The sequence below is a fragment of the Anser anser genome, assembly GCF_964211835.1.
Source record: "Anser anser genome assembly, chromosome: 2".
Lineage (NCBI taxonomy): Eukaryota > Metazoa > Chordata > Aves > Anseriformes > Anatidae > Anser > Anser anser.
The window spans coordinates 116275767-116293898 of NC_139721.1; the positions used below are offsets into that span (position 1 = coordinate 116275767).

At 39.5% G+C, this 18132-nt stretch overlaps 1 protein-coding gene across 3 annotated transcripts in view; it reads left to right on the forward strand.

The window, feature by feature from the left end:
• The first annotated feature begins 1561 nt into the window (after positions 1-1561).
• The window catches only part of LARS2 (leucyl-tRNA synthetase 2, mitochondrial), a 101589-nt gene continuing 85018 nt past the window's right edge, over positions 1562-18132 (forward strand). Inside the window, exons 1-4 of one of the 3 annotated variants that reach the window (XM_083824993.1) lie at positions 1562-2295; positions 4610-4865; positions 6669-6797; positions 16281-16372. In XM_083824993.1, the coding sequence (XP_083681119.1) occupies positions 4632-4865; positions 6669-6797; positions 16281-16372 (455 nt within the window). In that variant the 5' untranslated portion in view covers positions 1562-2295; positions 4610-4631. Of the gene's footprint in view, positions 2577-4609; positions 4866-6668; positions 6798-16280; positions 16373-18132 lie in introns of all 3 variants that reach the window. The other 2 variants (XM_083824994.1, XM_083824995.1) reach the window with 2 other exon arrangements.

Consider the following 18132-nt stretch of genomic DNA (forward strand, 5'->3'; position numbering starts at 1 on the left):
CTAGTTGTGGCAGGTCTGCATTTGTGTACAGCATCCAAACAACTTCCTTGGGGGCATTTAAGATTGTGATTAATTTAGTATTCATCTAAACAGATTATCCTCAGCTTCAAGCAAATGAAATCTATAAGTAGATTGTCAGGATGAGAAAGCAATTTTTTAGTGAAATGAAAGGATTAAAAAAGTATGACAAAGGTCTGACTACTCGATCAGCTATAATCTTGATGATGGGCCTTGGGAAATAGAGGTCAATATGTTTAATGTTCGATACTTTAAAAGTCCAGAAATTCGAATGTATTTAAATAAATCATAATTCTAAATTTGAGGCAGTGACTGGACTTTCAAAATGTTTTTAAGACAAGATAAAGTAATTTCCTCATATTTTTCTACCTCTGTTCAGCCTGATCTCTATCATGTTCTGTCCCCAGTAGGACTATATGCACCAAGTAAAAAGGTTTTCATTTGTACGTGAGGACAGCCAATTCTTTTGTGGCAAGTCCCAAGTGGGAACCTTTCAAGTGCTTGAGCTGAATCCAGCAGGGATCACAAAGTAGACCTATTTGTTGCCATAGTTCACAGCCCAGCATATGGATGGAAATTAAAATCAACAACGGGTCATCTTAATGGGCCAGGCAGGGGGTGGGTTTACTGTTCACTCATCTCTCTCTGTTTAACAGGCAGTAACCCCTGGTGGAGGGCAGGACAGACAGCTGGGGACATGAGCTCTTGAATTGCTCCTCATGAATCAGAGCTCCAGAATCAGGGATGGACTTCTCAAGCCTCACATGCTGTGTAAGTAAGCAAGGAGTCAATCTCTGAATGATCTGAGCCAGCTTCAGGAACCAAACTGATACAAACCACTCGGATCCTATCTAGATAGGTGTAAGGAAAATCATCCTGCAATATGAAAACATGTCCCAGCTACTCGCAAGATCTCATTATCCTGGTGCAGGGGCTCAGTCAGGGACTACACTGCATCCATCTCCCTACATCCCAAACTTATGCATACAGTTCTAGTGAAACTGTGGTGATTTATAAGCAGCATAAGTATCAGAGCTGCTCTCGGTTCGCTTTTGTGTCTGAAAGGTTATAGTTTAAGCATACTTGACAGGTATACAAAACCAAGCGGAAAGCTTATACTCAGTTTATTTTTAGTCATGTAAGAGGCCTCTATCTCCGGAGTACAAAAAGCTCCACCTTACCGTAGGCATTACATTGCATAAACAGAATGTGTTGATTTAAACTCCTCTAGAAACACAATGGTAAAGAATGGTTTAAAAATGAAAAGAAGCAATGGTTGCTGGAAGCAAAAGGGCACAATCCACAGAAAAAATAAAAATAAAAATAAAAATATTTCTTATTCCTTGGAGGCTATGACAAGCAACTCACGGTAATTAAAATAACTCTGAACTGTACAGTATTGACCACTGGGTAAGATGTTGTTTTCCAGCCAGAGGTAGAATTAATTACGCTGCTCTAGATTATTGACTTCTGCTATTTTCTCCTCATTAGTCAAAAAGAAATAACAAAACAACCTATTGGCTTTGTTTCTGAATCTTTCTCTAAAAAAAACATGCAGAAGGGAAATAAAATTATTTAAAGCGATATGGTGCTGAAATCTAGCACCGAACTGTATGGTGACTTTATCTGCATATGCTGTTGAGGTGAGCAAAATGAATGAAGCCCTATGCAATTTACACAGAGATTAAATCCCTGATAATTTATTCTTTTTCTTTACCATTGATTTCCTTGGTTTGCATTTGAAATATCTGCAATAGAGTGACAAGCTCTGCCTGGGGTTGCCTGGCACAAGATCCCTCAGACCCTGAGGGATGCAGGTCCACGTTACTCGGGTGACTTAGCTTCTTTCGTGCCCCCACCCTCGCCATCAAACACCTAGTAGTAAGGCTGAGGGGCTGGCGGGGGCACGGGCTTCACCACAACTCGGCCACCCGCCTTCTGTGACAGGGACTATACCCTTGGCCAGCTCTCGTGCTCGTACTGTGAAGGAGGTGGGGTGCTGTCATTATAAAATGCAAAATTGAACTTAAAGCCGTTAATTAAAACAGTTGATAGCTTTAATAATCGTCTGTCACTGCTGAAATTCATTTATTCATTACTATTTTCTCCTCAGAGTGAGCATTTCAAACGTAGTCACCCCCGTTACCGCGACCAGCCCCGCCGCGCCTGCGCAGGAGGCGGCGCAGGCTCGGTGCCGCCCGCCCGCTCCCACCTCGCGCTAAGATGGCGGCGCCCAGCGCGGGAGGTGGCGGAGGCAGCGGCTGAGGGCGCGCGCAGGTAACCGTCCTCCGCCTCCCGCCGCCTCATAGCTCTAACGGCCGCCCAGCGGCACTGACGGCCGCCCGCCGACCCCGATCGCATCCCGGCCCCTGCCGCCTCTCGCCCTCTCCCGCTGCTGCCGCCCCCGGTCCCTCCCGTCTGTGAGCAGGGTCCCCCTGGGCTCCTGCCCCCCGCTGTCCTGCCCGCCCCAGCCGTCGGGAGAGCTGCCACCCGCTTCGGCTTCTCCAGCAGTGGTTCACGCCGTCAGGGCTCTTGTTAGTCAACTGCAGGAAGTAAAAGTATGAGGGTGTATGTTTATTTGTTAGCTCAAATCTGAGTCCCAGGGAAGGAAAGGAAATTGATCCTGTGCCTTGCTTGGAGGGTGAAGGATATGTAGTGGCCCGCACCAAGCAATTATCAGTGCCCTAACTTCGTAAAGCTTTCTTTGCCTTTGTGTTGTTTGCATCTTTCTAAAGGAAAGCATTGATCTTTGTTCGTGCCTCCTCCTCCATCTCTCCAGCCTCGTGCTCCTTTCAGACTTCTGGAGCTTGGCATTCATGGCTCGTAGCCTGCTCCTTCTGCTGGGCAGGGATGTCCGCAACTGGGGGATGATGACAACATTTTTGTCCTACTCCTGTACGCACGCCTGGAAAGGCAAAGCCGTATACTACCATATCATTTGGGTTTTGTTATCCTCAGACCTACAGGGCATAACGTGTGACTTGCAGTTCATCTGCATCTTCTGTTTGAGGGGGTCTGGGAGCAGGAAAGGGACTGCAGATCTCTGTCTCATCCTGGTACTCTGGGTGCTTAAATGAGCTTTTCTCTAAGGCTGTGTGGCCCAGGATGCAGCTCCTTTCCCACTTGCATTGCCTGCTCTGACCCCACTTGTACAACAGGAGGTCACCTGGACCTGCCCAGGTGGCCTTGGTGTTGGCAGGCGGGCTCCTCTTGAGTTGTATGCAGACGGGGGCTGGTCTGGGTCCTTTCTGTTTCTCTTGAATAAATGATTCACATGCATATGTTTTAAAATACACATACTGTGATTCAGTAACGCTGAAAGTGGCCAACCATAAGGAAGGAAAGTGTTCCTTTCAGTTACAAAATTGAAGTAAGAAGAAAAAATAAGGAAATATTAAAAATAAGTAAAATAGGCGAGTACTAAAATGTTCTTGCTAATTTTGAGCTGTGTGAATAACTGTCACATCATGGAGGTGGAGAAAACTTCCATTTAACTAAAGTGGGGACATAATTTCGGTGGAAAATTATTTTTACTGGTGATGTTATCAAATGGGAATATATAAATAAAACTTTTCTTACACAAAGCTTCTCTACACAAAGATTTTATTGGTTTTATTTCTCATAAGAAAAATTATGAATCTGACTGAAATAGCTGGTTCAGTAAAATAGTGAAGTATATAGGCCAAAAGTTAGAAAAAAAATCCACAGAGGGTAGGAAATATTGATGCAATTAAACATGAAAGATTTTAAAAGGAAATTGGGATGAGGATGGTGGGAGAATCTCAGAATAGGTATGTTTGTTTTTTTTAATAACACATTTCCTACTGAAGTAAATAAAATCAGTAAATATGAAGTAAGTAAGATCAGTAAATACCTTATTGAGACCAATCACTGACTTGCAGGCTATTTGATCTTTCTCCCAACTGAGTATTTTTATTTTAGAATATTCATTCTGAAGCATTACGAGGAGTTCTTTTAACTGGATTTTTAATTGAAAGAGAACTGGATCTCTTTAGAACCAGTCTTACTTGTCTTGTTAAATCATATCTTTTTTCATGTAGTATAAGTTTCTCATGTAGTTCTTGCAGGAAACCATACTGACAAGGAAGCCCTTAGCAAAAAATTCAGTTTAGAATATGTAGTTGCAATCTACTAATTATAGACATCCTCCCCCATCTCTTTTCAGTGATGACAAATTCAGTAGTTTTACAGAATAATTTCATCCAACTTCCTCTTCTGCATTGTTACTAACACCCTGTTAGCCCCCTCCTTTTCAGTCATCTGAGTTTCTTGAATCTTCAGTTGACTGATCCTGCTTTATGGGAGATTAAATGCAAGAATTTTATATTATTAGAAAAGAAATCTATCATAACATTTTTGTTGTATGAAAGAGCCACAGTTCTCTCAGCTAAAAAATAAATGCTTGTGTAATTCAAACACATGGGAATAAAACGCAAATGGTATGGAATAGCAAAGTAATCTAAATCAAGCTAAAATATTTTTCATACCTACCAAATTTCTGTATGATCATAATAATCTCTGAATTACTGTTTAAGTTGTGGACTGAACTATGTGTTTTTATCTCTTTCAGAACAGACATTACAGCAGTAAAAATGCAGTCATTTTGTCAGAGAGTTGGCACCTGTTCCACGTGTTTGAATAGACAACTAAATGGCTTCCTGGGATTAATTAAATGGCAGAGAAGACTGGTTCCTGCTTGTATCAGAACTATTTACAGTGAGACGGGGAAATGGGAGAGAAGCTATGGGTTGGAGACAAGAAAAAGAGTGGAAAATTGGTGGTTCCCAAGGATAAAGGACCAGTTCTGCAGAATTTCGGAAACTGATGTAAGCATTTGGAGAAATTTGGAAAAAATGTTTGATATTTTTGTTTCCTCAAAATGAAATTAGTTCAAAAATACTTCATACCATTAACTTATATCGATGAGATGTATATTACATTTGAGGGGGATTTTTTGTAATGTAATAGTGTATTATTAATATCAAATACTGCAATAGGTGGAAAAAAATCTTAAGGAAAAATACGGTGATCAGCAAAGTATGAACTTGTAGATATATCGAGTCTTCAAGTAATCAGTTATCTCTTCCAATTTTTATATCACATTCAGGAATTAATTATTTGAAGTATTAAACTTCTTTTACATTCATAGCTTTCGTAAGTAATTTTCTAAACAGCCTGTTCTCAGTGGTTATGACAAAATCTATTAGGCTAGACAATGTGATCATTAAAATCTAAGGGAAGATGATTTTTAAACACTATTTTCTGTTTTACAGTGTGTTAGGAATAACAGGTGACTTACAGAAAAAAAAAATCCTATGCAATAAAAGATCTTAAAAACAACTGTGATCTTTGTCTCTGACTCAAATTTTTGCTTTCACGGTTATGCTCACATAGCTATAAAAACATTTTTTGGCTCCTTCTTTTGTTTGCCTGTTTGCTTGTTTGCCTTGTTCCTAAAACGTGCCCCCTCTGCAACAAAAAAATCAGTACCTATCAAACTGTCAAAGAGAGAAAAGGGGCTTGCTCGTTCTGACAAAGAAAGCTGAGATGAGAATAGTATGTATGCAGACGTCTAGAAGGGAGAGCATTAACTTCAGCCTTTGTCTTTTTAGTATGTGACAATACATGTATATGTAGATATATGTATCATACACATGCTAAATTCTAAATGGCATTTTAAAGTATATTTTGTTTTATCCTTACTACTGAAGTAAATTTAATACAATCTTTTATTAAGAGGCAAATCGCCTATAGTGCCTCAGTGAAGTCTTCAGTTTAATATTTTGCTTGTATTAGACAAACATGAAAAATAGTATTGATAAATATGGAGTATGGTTCAAAGTAGAAAGTCTATTTTATCCCCGCTTACTGTAAGAAAAAAAATGTAGCAGCTTGTCAAAGTTATATCAAAGACGAATTCAATGGTAATCAAGATGTGTTAGGAATAATTTGTGGGAGATACAAAGTTTGATTTCCTCTTTGTAACTTTCATCAATTTATTCAGACCTAACCAAATGAAATTTTTACTTTCTTTTCTGTGTAAGATACTGCTTGTAAGATGACTTCATACCCAAGTGTACATAGTGGATATTTGTACTTCAGTGGATGTTTGTGCTAGTTCACTAACAAACTCGCTAACAAGTGAGCTAGTTTCTCAGGATGTTACTGCAGTTCAGCTGACAAAAAAAAAGTGGCCACGTGTGAGCTCCACGTTCACTGTAAATAGAATGCAAAATGCTTATTTAAACTCCTGAAAGGATTGTTTTATCTGTTGTTTTATTTAGTTCATTGGACAGGTTAGGAGTGCATAGGGTAACCAGTGACAGCTTCTGTGGTAGGGAATGTTGATTTAAGCTGCAATTAATGTATCTTTAATTGAGCAAAAGTTGAATGTAATTTTCAAGCGTCATGTAAATATCAGCAAAAATTGATGAGGTGGCAGTAAGTCTGGTAAAGAATGTCTGTTTACAGGCCCAAAGAATTAGATCCTAGAAATTTTGTTAAGGTTCAGTCAGTTCCAGGAGAACCTCAGTTCTCTTCATTGTACTGTGTAATTTGTAATGTGCACGTGTATTTGTTCAAGTGAAATGCTAACTTGTGGCTAAAATTTTCTAAAAATTCCTTTCTAGAAATCAAGACCAAAATTTTATGTGCTTTCTATGTTCCCATATCCTTCTGGAAAGCTTCACATGGGCCACGTTCGTGTCTACACCATCAGTGACACAGTAGCTCGGTTCCAGAAAATGAGAGGGATGCAGGTAAGAAAAGATTTGCAGTAGAATTTTGTTGTTGTTTTTGTTTTTGTTTTCCTGTTTTAGTTGGTTTTGTTTGTTTGTTTGATGTTTTAATGTAATTGGTCAGGAAATTAGTGTTTTCCGAAATCAATGAAGGTGAAGGCTCAGTTGCAATACATACTACAGATGCATAGCTGCATCTTTGAATATTGAAATTTGAGACTTTTTAAAAAGCTGTGGTCTTCAGAGCTCACTGTTGCTCTCTAACCTTTAGAAACAATCTCAAATGGTATAGAGGATGCCATATCAGCTTCCTGGATCTATTAGTAGTATGTGGCACAGTACCAGTGAGAGGTGTGGGCCATGCCGTTTCTACAAAAGAAGACTGAAGACTCAAATGCCATCTGTGTGGAAAGTTGGGGGAGAAAAAGCTGAAATCCTGTAGCTGGCAAGATAAAACTGAGAAGCCTCAGAAGTCAACACCTTTCACCTCACCTGCTCCTGAGAACAGGTTGATGTCCTTTGTCAGACTCAGAGGGACGTGCTGCTCCTCTGTGCCAGCTGGGAAGGGAACCCTTTATTGGGACTGCTGCAAGGCAGATGTACAAAGCCACATCATGTCTTGTGTGTGTAACCGTAGAAGTTTCTGTTTCTCAGTGGCCTACACCCCTTGGCTTGCCTATTTCAGCCTTGCTTACACATACAAAACTCTGACTTCTGAGGGTACAAATCTACAAGGATATCAGGTAGGCTAAGACTAACCGCTTGCCACTTCTGTGTTCCTTTGTTTCCTGGTTTGCCCCATACCTCCCTGCATTCCTCCCTCACTCCCTTCTCTTGCCGTAAGTGGGTGAGAGCCTGGTCCCCACAGTCTACAGACAGGATCCTAATTGGTGTTTTACAGTAAGGACTGGCAGGTAAAATTTGAAGGATGCAACAAAGGTGTGGTAGGATCACAGCCTGAGTGACAAATGCGTTAAGGGGAGAGAAATCATTTGGAAGGGGGAATATTTTGTTAAGAATCTGTGAAGCAGTGGGAAGGAGGAACATGGAAACAGGATACCGTATTTTGGAATAGGGAACAAAAGGGAAGAAATATCTGTAGGCAAGAATCTAGGATGAGACTTGGAAATGAATTGTCTCTAACATACAAGAAGGAGAAGCTTGATAATAAAGGAATTGCAACCTCAAAAGAGTACAAATAAAAATGAAACAGAGAAACAAGTGTTAGTTGCTGGTTGTGGTACTAAGTGCAGTCTCCTTGCTGCAAATGCAGAAATGTGTTTCCTGTGCTTGTCACCATCCATGAGACTCTAAAGGTGTTGTCACTGAATTATTCAGTGTTCTGCCTTTCCAAATACTATGTATTTTATGCCAATGATGAACATACCAAGTACTGAATATGCCTCGCTGTTTTACAAAAATACATTATTATTTTAAAATTACAGGAAAGAGAAGTAATTAGCATACACTATTAAAGAGGAAAAGAAGATCAATTTCTGTTTTAATAGCAACCTGTCCTAACTCCTCTGACTGACTAGAATTTAGATCTCATAAAAAAAAAGAGCCAAATAAGACCTTAAGACCTTAAAGTCTTGCTTGATGTCAAGACCACTGGCCTGTCATTTCAGGATATAGGTAGCCTTTCATCAGTAATGGTGCAGATATCCACTGAGTTTCTGTTCAGAAAGATGAAAAGATGCTTCCTCTTGTACTAGCTGAAATAAAGTGAAAATAATTGTGTATGTGCAGTAGGATGCTGTAGGTGCTACCTTTTGAATATAAGGGAAGTAAGCACTGTAAGTAGAAACATATGGAGAAAATACAATGGCAAGGAAATACCAGAGCCACTATAAAAGCAAGAAAAACTTCTATTTATTAGTCATGCTAATTTCTCTATCAGTTAAATTAATATCAAGGAAAAAATAAGTTATAAAGACTAATTTTATCAGTTTCTAGGTGTTTTCTCTGGATGTTGTCACAGTTGTCCAATCTGTTAAAGATATCTTTATTGTGATAATTACAGGCTATGACATGATTATGTTTTACAATACACAACATTTATATACCCAATGTAAATGGTTTTCCCTGTATTCAGGGGATTACTGGAATTGTTCTGTACATAAGAAGAAAGAAAACTTCAAAATGATGCATACTAATATCTTTTTCCTAAAGTAATTGTATTGATTTTTATAGCTGGAAATTCAGTGTTAATATTGCATGTTTGAAAGCTAATGGAGTGCTATTTTTTTCCAAAATAAAAAAACAAAGTGGGAGTGAATTTATTTCAGATAATTGAGACAAGTTTAGAATAAGATCCTTGAGTACTAATGTTGCTTAAACTTCATTTCCATCATTTTCAAATGAAAAAAAAAGGCAGACTCATTGAAAACAATCTTATAAACTATATCTCCTAGGAAGTTGTATAACTGTACTAGATGCAATCCAGGAACATAAAGTTGGAAGTTTTTTAAGCAATGAGGAATGATGAGCGGCTACTGTGAAAAATACAGGCAGAAACATTCAGACTCACAGTTCCCAGAGAACGATTATGACTAAAATGTGTTACCTGTTGTCTAGCAAATAGAAAGGGAGAATATGAAGGAAGGAAGGAAGGAAGGAAGGTAGGTCATTTGTACATTAGTGTATATGGTTGAGTAAGAGAGTAATGCATGTTGAATAAGGTGGAAATGTTTTGTTTTTTTTTTTTCATATAGAATGCCTTCATGAGAAAATTGTAAATTAGTTTCATATAGATTCAATCCGAACAGGCAAGGAATTGGCTTACTTGATGTAATAGTTAAGGAAGGGTAGACTTGAATGCCTTTGCAAAGAGATGAGAACTCCTTTAGTAAATTGGAACCATTCTTTGGAATGCATTCATGTAATCTGTTCATGTTGGAGGTAGTTTGATATCTTAGCAAGGAAGGGAATAAATCATTTGGATGTTGTTTTTTGTTTTTCAAAAATGAAAACATAAGTGTTTCATTTTCCTAGCAGAATAAAATTTGTTTTTGTTTCAATTAAAATATTCTAGAGAGCTAGTACTCCAGTCTGTTGGGATTTGCCAGAAAACCTGTACTTTGACAGCATTTTATGTGGGAAAACAATGCATTTATTTTTGCTCTTTTCCCCCTCCATTTTTGGTATAAATACTGCTTCAACATAAACTCATAGATGATGTTAGTGACAAATGACACTGAAAATGGGTGATCAAACAGACTACCTAATGAGCAGCAGCCTTTCCATGCAATGCATGAAGAGCTGGTTACTTATTAAGTGGTGTGCCGGGGTGGGATTTAATGCAAATGCGACATAGACCTTGATTCCGAGTAGAGTTCTGATACATTTCCCTTTGTGCATTTACACATAATCTTAAACAGTCTTTTTAGCAATAGGCAATCCATCTTTCAAAGTAGTGATGAGTGAGTGATAAGTTTTGCAGTGTTTTCAGTAGGAGATGCAGGGATGTGTGCAGTGGTGCAGTACAGAGGTAATCGTGGGAGCTGTATTGATACGGGGCCAGCACATCGCGTTGTGCCAGTGAGTGATGAAGTCTGTTTGTGTCACCCGAGGACCTGACCATTGAAGTGTTGTCTGTGGGTCCTGCACTCCTGAAATACTTGTAGGCAGGGCGTGGAAAGCAAACTCCTTTGTGCACTTGGATTAGGTAACTAACTTGTGGAGTACACCTGTTACAAGATGACTTGCTCGCATTCTAATTTACTGAAGATGAACTTTGAAGACTTTGTGTAGGAACTCTGAACAGTATAGGTTACTTAGCATGAATGCAGTGAGCCAGTAGTTTATATATTTTAATTTACAATTTAATATCTATAAATAAACTAATCTGGAGCTAAAACATGGTTTCGTTTACTTGGAGTTTACGTACATATTGTGAATTCAAATGCAAGAGTTTCGTAAGAACTTAATAGATTTCCTATTCAAAATTTGAGAGTGCCAAGTACAAATTACAGAGATAATCATGGTGATTTTCACCATGGCAGATATTTTCAGTCTGCCACTGAGCCAGGAAAGAGTATTTACCATTACTTTATTATGCTATCATTATCATGTCTTTGATAAATTCCAAAGTGGATAATTTGTGCCTTGCAGAGGACTGAGAATAATTCTCTTAGCAATCAGTAAACAGAGTGATTCAGTTCAATAGTTCCTGTGATATCTTTTTAATAAAATTCTGAATTGAAATTGATACCACAGTGAGACTGTCATATGAGTTGTACAGAAATAAGAATGATCATCAGACAAATCTGGCAAAGTTCTTGTGCAGTACACATGATAAGATTTCTTCATTTGTACTTGAAATTCTCATGATAGATGGAATTGGAATGTTTTCGGTGAAATTTCCACAATATCCTGAAATGACCTTTAGAGTGTTTTCTTTTTATCCAGAACATCTTTTTTAAATTGGATGTATTTTCATTAATTGCTTTCCTTTTCAGCAGTGAATCCTAATATTCTTGAAATTGCAGAAGTGAATGGTATCGAAGGGAGGCAGGTGTAATTAAAACTTCATAATGAATTCATTAGTAGGATATGTTATTTCAATGCATTCCCATTTTCCAGTCATCATTAGCTGGGATTCTGCACCGTTCTTTTATGAGGATGTTGTGTCCATTGGCCAAATTATTTTCAGTGGTACAAATCAAGTGGAAAGTGTTACAGGTATCCTATGTGAATTGAATCTTATTTCAGTCTAGTTTTTCAGTAGCAAGTTCTGAAGGTGTTAATTAGTTCACTCTATTACATTTTGAAAGAAAGAGGGAGAAAATGAGATATTAGTTTAAATGCAATTAAGTTAGACAAGAATGTGAGAAATGAAGAAGGCAAGAGACGCCTTTGTTTTCCAAATGTTTGTGGTACTTTGTGGACAGATTTTTTTTCGTGTTTTAAATCTTGCAAGAACGAGAAATGAATGAGAGCTGAGTTATTATGTTTTGATTAAAATCTGTGTGGGGTGATTATGTTTTAATTTGAAAACACCTTATCAGAGTGCTCGTAAGCAGCATTCTTGTTGCAGAGAATCACTGCAGTAGTTCTTGCTGGAACTCTGCATACGGCTCAAATTCATGATTTTAATCTATCTCCAGGGGTGCCTTGTCTGATTTTTTTTTTTCCTGTTGTTGGCAGTGGTGGTTTTCAGCTGTTGTGTAGCAGTGTTTATTACCTAGTACAGTTAAAAGTCAATCTAGGCTGCATTCAGGTGAGGGTCTTGTTTTTACATGTCAGATTTTCAACATATTCAGTGCAGGCTAGTTTTAGGTGGCAGTGGAAGGAGCAGCCCTACTGTCCTTTCCCCTCTACAGCCACGCATCCTTCCGGGCTCACTTGTGTGTGCTTGTGTCTCACAGTTGTGAGATAGATGCAGGGATGATGACAAGAAGTTGCCCGTGGAGCCAGGGGCGTCTTCTGGAAGCTGAAACTTGCAACCATGGATCATCCAGTTTATCAGCATTGGTGGTTAGTTCATGTCAAGTGTGCCAGGGCACTATAACCAGAGGCAGGAGTGTAGACTTTGCTGCATTGATTCAAATGCTGATCTGTAGCTAGCCTTTTTGTTTTCATTTTTGCTCGTCTTCTCTTATCGCACGCTTTCTGAAATAAATGTATTTACAGGCATTTTTGATGCTAATTCTACTTGCTTTCTTAGAATACAGAATGGGGTGATCTGGATGTAAGACAGATGTGTCAGCTCCTTGGTCATAGCTTTGAGACTTACTGAGCACTTCAGGAAAGCAAGCAAGTTCTTTGCTTCTTTACAAACATTAAGAAAAAAAAAACTGAATTGTTTTCTCCAAGTTCTGTTGATGGAGATGTAGAATTGAGTGTTACAAGATCATTGTCAACTTTGTGTTGCATAGTACTTACTGATCTCGCCCACCGATGTCAGCGTGATGGGCTGATTGTCACGGCACTGAATAGATGAAAATCTCCGAAGAGGAAGAGCTGAGATCTCAGAAATGAATTAATGGAGTTGCTATGCCTTCCTCTGCTAAGTCCTACAGTCACATTAAGAGCTCTAGCCATCATTAAGGACAGGTATTTGACCAAGCTAATACAAATTCAGAGTCTGCAGTTGCAACTGTTTTCCCTTTTAATAATCTTACCCGGTGTGGTAGTTACCGAGCGCTCTGTTCCCTACACACCAGTAAATCACTTCCTTGCTACTTTATGGTCCTGTGCAGAATGTAGTATGTTGAGTGATAGAAAATACCCGATTCTGCCTGATCATGTGAATTTCTGAGGATTTTAAGCCCTGCAAATTGTGCTAAAGGCCATGTGGTATTTTTAACCGGGAGGAGTGTACCTAACAGCTTCACCGTGAGGACCCCCTGCTGCCTGTGCCCAGCCAAGGGGAGAATTTCATACAAGGAAGGAGTGATTGCAGAAGCACATAGCTGCATGTGGTGATAGTACTGGCTTCTGCCGTCTTAAAATGCTGTGAAGCCATAAGCTGCTTTCTTTTACCCAGTACAGACATCCTCATTCGTACGGAGGCCTCATCTCTTACAAGATACGTTCATTATTTGTTTTTCTTTTTCCTTGTGGCTTGCAGAAAATCTTGTCTGTACAGAGAAGTGATGCTTGGAAGAACAGTCACTAGTGAGCAGAATTGATCCCTCGGTCGTAAAAGGTTTAAATGCTGCCATCAGAAGCAATCAAGTCAGCATTCAAGAAAGTTGATGACTTTTTTCCCCTTTTCTTCTGCTCATCTGTAATGCTGGAGGGAGCAGCCATGTTTTCTGCTAGTTAGAGTCTATGACCAAGCCATTAGAGAGCTACAAGAAATACCCCTTGGTCTTCAAAATTGATTTCTTCCTATTTTTACTTTGTTTTAAGCAGGGCAGTTGGACTGCTCCTTTATTCTTTGTGCCAACTTCTGACACATTAGTAGTATATTTTTTCCTCCTCTTCCATCTCTCTTGGGATTTTTGGTGTTTGTCAGAACTATATTGTTAATCTCAGCCTTCTGTTTTATGTTGGCTAAGTAGATTTAAGATGTAATGCCAAGTGCTGCGAGGAGACCGTGGCATTTTAACTGTAGATACATAACACGCTTTCCAGCCAGAAGAAGCTGACCTATTGTTTAGACAATTGCATTTCACAGACCTTTCAAATCCATTCACGATAGAGAAGTAGAAGAGACAATGAACTTGAAATCATTTTCTAAACCACTGTGCATGTTACATTCATCTCTATAGCAACTACATAAATAGATCTAGCCTGGAGATTAATTTGAGGATATTTTTAATGTCTCTTTAAATTCAGGTTTTTTTACTGCAACTTGAAGTACTGTATTTCTTCAGTCCTTCAACTTGAGGAGTGCTATTGGTTGTTAAATTGAACTGTCTTTTGAATGTGATAAGTGAATACACTGTGCGATATTTTTAATATATATGCTAGAATTTGGAAGATCTGTGTGAGCAGATAACTCCTGCTAGCACTGATGGTACAGTGTTAAAATGTCTGCACATTAGCTGTCTGGAGCATCAGTCAGCCCTTTTGGGGAGTCTGTAGCTAGAAGTGAAGCTATTCTTCCCACATCCTTATGCTCATGAGCATGAGAAATGAGATTGTGCCTTGCTTCTGGCTACCCATTTATACTCCGGAGATCTTCAGAAGTCAAATTTTACAAAAATTTGCCAAGAGTAATCTTTTTAATCTCACTTAATGTGCATCAGCTTGTAGTAAAAAGACATTTCTAGGGATGCAACCGTTTGCCTAAAGAAACAGGGTTTAAATAAGAGAAAATGTGTTCTACATAGGAAAAAAACACCTGGTTTATGTAATCATTTCTGTTCTTAGCAAGGTGGTGAGCACTAATAATGGTCAAAAAGAGCTGAGCTGCAGAAACTAATGTTTCACTTCGTCCTTACAAAATTCTGTAGAGATTTGTAGTTTCTGTAACGTTTGCTCTTTTTTTTTTTTTCCTCTGTTATACCAATGGTTTTGATTATGGTGGGAGTAGGGAAAGGAGAAGGACTGGGAAGAGGCATGCATCGGTGGGACATGTCAAGTAGTTTAGCCTCAAAATGGGATTTTTCCATCAAATATTTGTAATGTGAGGAAGTGGGGAGTTTAAATCCAAGTCTTACATTTTCTGACACTGTGGTGTGAGGAATAATCTGTCTGATAATGGGGAAAATTTATAACATATAGCATTCCAATTTCTATTAGATTTATACGTCACAAATGTGGTATGCGTGCACACTCAGTGTACTAGCTTGAGAGACAGTTGATCACTGGTTAATACATTTGGTTTTGTTGCTGCATCATCAGCATAATCATATACAGAAAGTTTAGTTCAGTATTAAAAATTAGAATGCTTAGGAGTCACATCTGTTAAATCCTCTTGCTTTTACACTGAGATGATGCTGAAGGCACCTTTATAAACATGTCTATAAAATACTTTTTATGAAAGAATCCATTAAAGTCAGAAAATTGGAAGGTTGTGGCAAAGAATAATAAAAATAATTCAAACCAGAGACAGAAGTAGAACTTATGCTTCAGAGATAAACAGATATTTTTGCATGGAGTTAGCTTATGAGATTAGTAATATTGCTGGGCTTGGTTTCTCACTGCTTTTTTGTTTACATGCTGCTAAAGAATGAGTTCTTTATATAAATACATATTTTAAGGGATATTGTTAAGCTTGTGTAACTTTAATCATAATTGGTTGAATTTATAGCACATTTGTAGGTGTAATAAATGGGATTGGTTTTATCAGGTACCTAATATGTAAGCATGTTTAATGACAGCATATTAAGTATTTGCCATTCTTAGTCTGGTTATTAAATTTTTTTTTGTATTTTTGCAGTGTTGATGGTTATTTGTCTAAATAATTTGCATGTTAATATGAAAGATACATATTCCAACAAAAATTGTGTTTTACTTTGTAATAAACATTTTTTCACCTTTATTTGAGGTCCTCAAATACATTGTCTCAGTCTGCAAGTCGTATTTACAAAATACTTTTAAAGAAAAATTTGACTAAAACATCTTTTTCTCTTGTATTTATCTGTCCAATCAAAGATTATCGTAGGGTATATTTCTTTTTTTCTCTTCAGAAAAAAAGGAAAAAATTAGTAGTTACACATCAGGTACAGTTATAAAACCCTTGGTTCAAATAGTTTTGCTTGCTTTCTTCTTCCTCTGTATGATGAATTTTGATTCTGCTTAGCAGTAGCATCAACAGCCAATTTTAACCACCACAAAGGACTGATTTTTGTCATTGCTAACCTAGCATTTAGTCAAGAGAATTTATTACGTAACACTTCAAGCTCCCTCTAACATCAAATTGTAGATGGCAAGTATGTGATTCATTTTTGAAACAGACCTAGCCCTTGTGGGCATGCTTTGAAGAGGTTCGATTAAGACAAAGCAAATGCTGAAATGCAAACCACTGCTTGTTATTTTGATGCTTGTGTATTGCTGATGTCATTCCAGAAAGTTACATAAGACTGTGTTTTCTGTTTTTGCTGACAGGTGATAAATCCAATGGGATGGGATGCATTTGGTTTACCAGCAGAAAATGCTGCAGTTGAGCATGGTCTTCACCCTGCAAGCTGGACACAAAGGTAATTTTTAATGAATATAAGTAGTGTGAATACCTCTCCTGTGGACCCCATAAACAAAGAAAACAGCACAAAAACAGCGTAGAAGAAATACAGTATAGAAAGAACAGGGGTTATTTGCTGATGTTGTGTGGAACTGTGCAGGTAGTTCAGTTTCATAAACTTAATCTATCAAGATAATTTTCAGGGCTTCCCTAAAAGTGATGTTTCCCAAACACCCTGTTGGGTGAGTAAGAAATAAATCAGAATTCTCTTAACGTGAGATAGATCTTAGTATAGAATACGCACTTGAGAATGAGCTACGTGGCTAGGTTTACTGGCAATTTTCAGAACCATGAGGAAAAGAAAGAAGAACATTCTTCGTTTGAGGCTGGGTGTTTGAAAGTGATAAACAGCCATTCTTGCTGAGGATTTTGGTGAAAAGTTAGGGCTTTAGGCCTCAGAATTGGGTTTTGTGTTCATCTAACATGGTTTATAATGAGTAGGAAGTTATGTAAGTAAACATTAATTTCTACACATGACTCAGAAACCAGTCTTCTAATAGATCTTCTGTTTTGGGAACAATAATCTAACTGTGGTATCTTTTTGGACCTTGTTGTGGGTTAACCCAACAGGCAGCTAAACACTACACAGCTGTTTCCTCACTCCTCCACTACAGAGGGATGGTGAGAAAAGTGAAAGCAGAAGTTTAAGAACTTGTGGCTTGAGATACTCACAGTTTAATAAGAAAAAAAAATAAAAAGGAAAGAAAAAAAAAAGACACAAAAAAATGCACACAGCAAATGACGCACAATGCCACTGCACACCAGCTGGTGACTGATGCCCAGCCATACCCTGCGCAGTGTGCCCAAGTACCCTAAGGTACCCTTAGGCTGCACTTGCAGGAGGCCAGCAACGCCTTCCAAGGATGCTGCAGGTTGCCAGGCCCGGTTCCCAGCTGGCAGGCATTCTCTTCTGGCAGGCTTTTAGGAGACTTTTGCTGTCAGCCTTTGTCCCAGTCGGGCCAGGTCACCTCTGTGGCTGCTCCCATCCCCAACACTTTCCCATTCCCATGACGACTTCTCATCCCCCAAATGACTTCTCACCCCCAAGTCTCACTCGGGGACCCGCCACCCGCAGCTGCTCCCCATGAGGAGCGGACATCCCCAAACCAATTGGCGGCGTGGGCAGCGGAAGAGGGCTGCGTTCAGCACCCCCACCCCGCTGACCGATGCAGGAATAACTGCAGGCAGAGACTTTGCAGGGTAGAAAAGTCGTAATTTGTTCCTGGGGTAATTGTGGCAGCCACTCCCAGCCCGTCCCCAGGTGAAGCCCAGCTGCCTGCTCAGTTGTGGAGCCTGGCGTGGCGGCCCGCGTGGTCCCTGCCCCCAGCTGCTCTTGCTGGACCCTGTGCAGCCAGGATGTATCCCCAATGTTGTCGTCCTGAGGGGACCGTGGTAGTCTGCGCCCAGCCTGCCCCGTGTGCCAGGAGAAGCTTCTGACAAGTTCTCATTCCGTGGAGGGGCTGCGCTCCCTGTGCCTGGGCGAGGCGCTGCGGGAGCGGTAGCCTGAGGGGCTCCTCTGCCGCTGCTGCTGCTGCTGCTGCCGCCGCTCCAGCCGCGCGTCGCGTTGTAATCTTCTGCGGGGTCGTCGGGCCAGGCGCACAATTCCAACGATGGGCCCGCGGCATAGCGGGCAGGTCTCTCCTGAGACAGCCAAGAGGTGCCGATGCTCCTGATTTTCTCTAAACAACCCTAGGCTTCTCAGTCACGTTCCCACTGTCT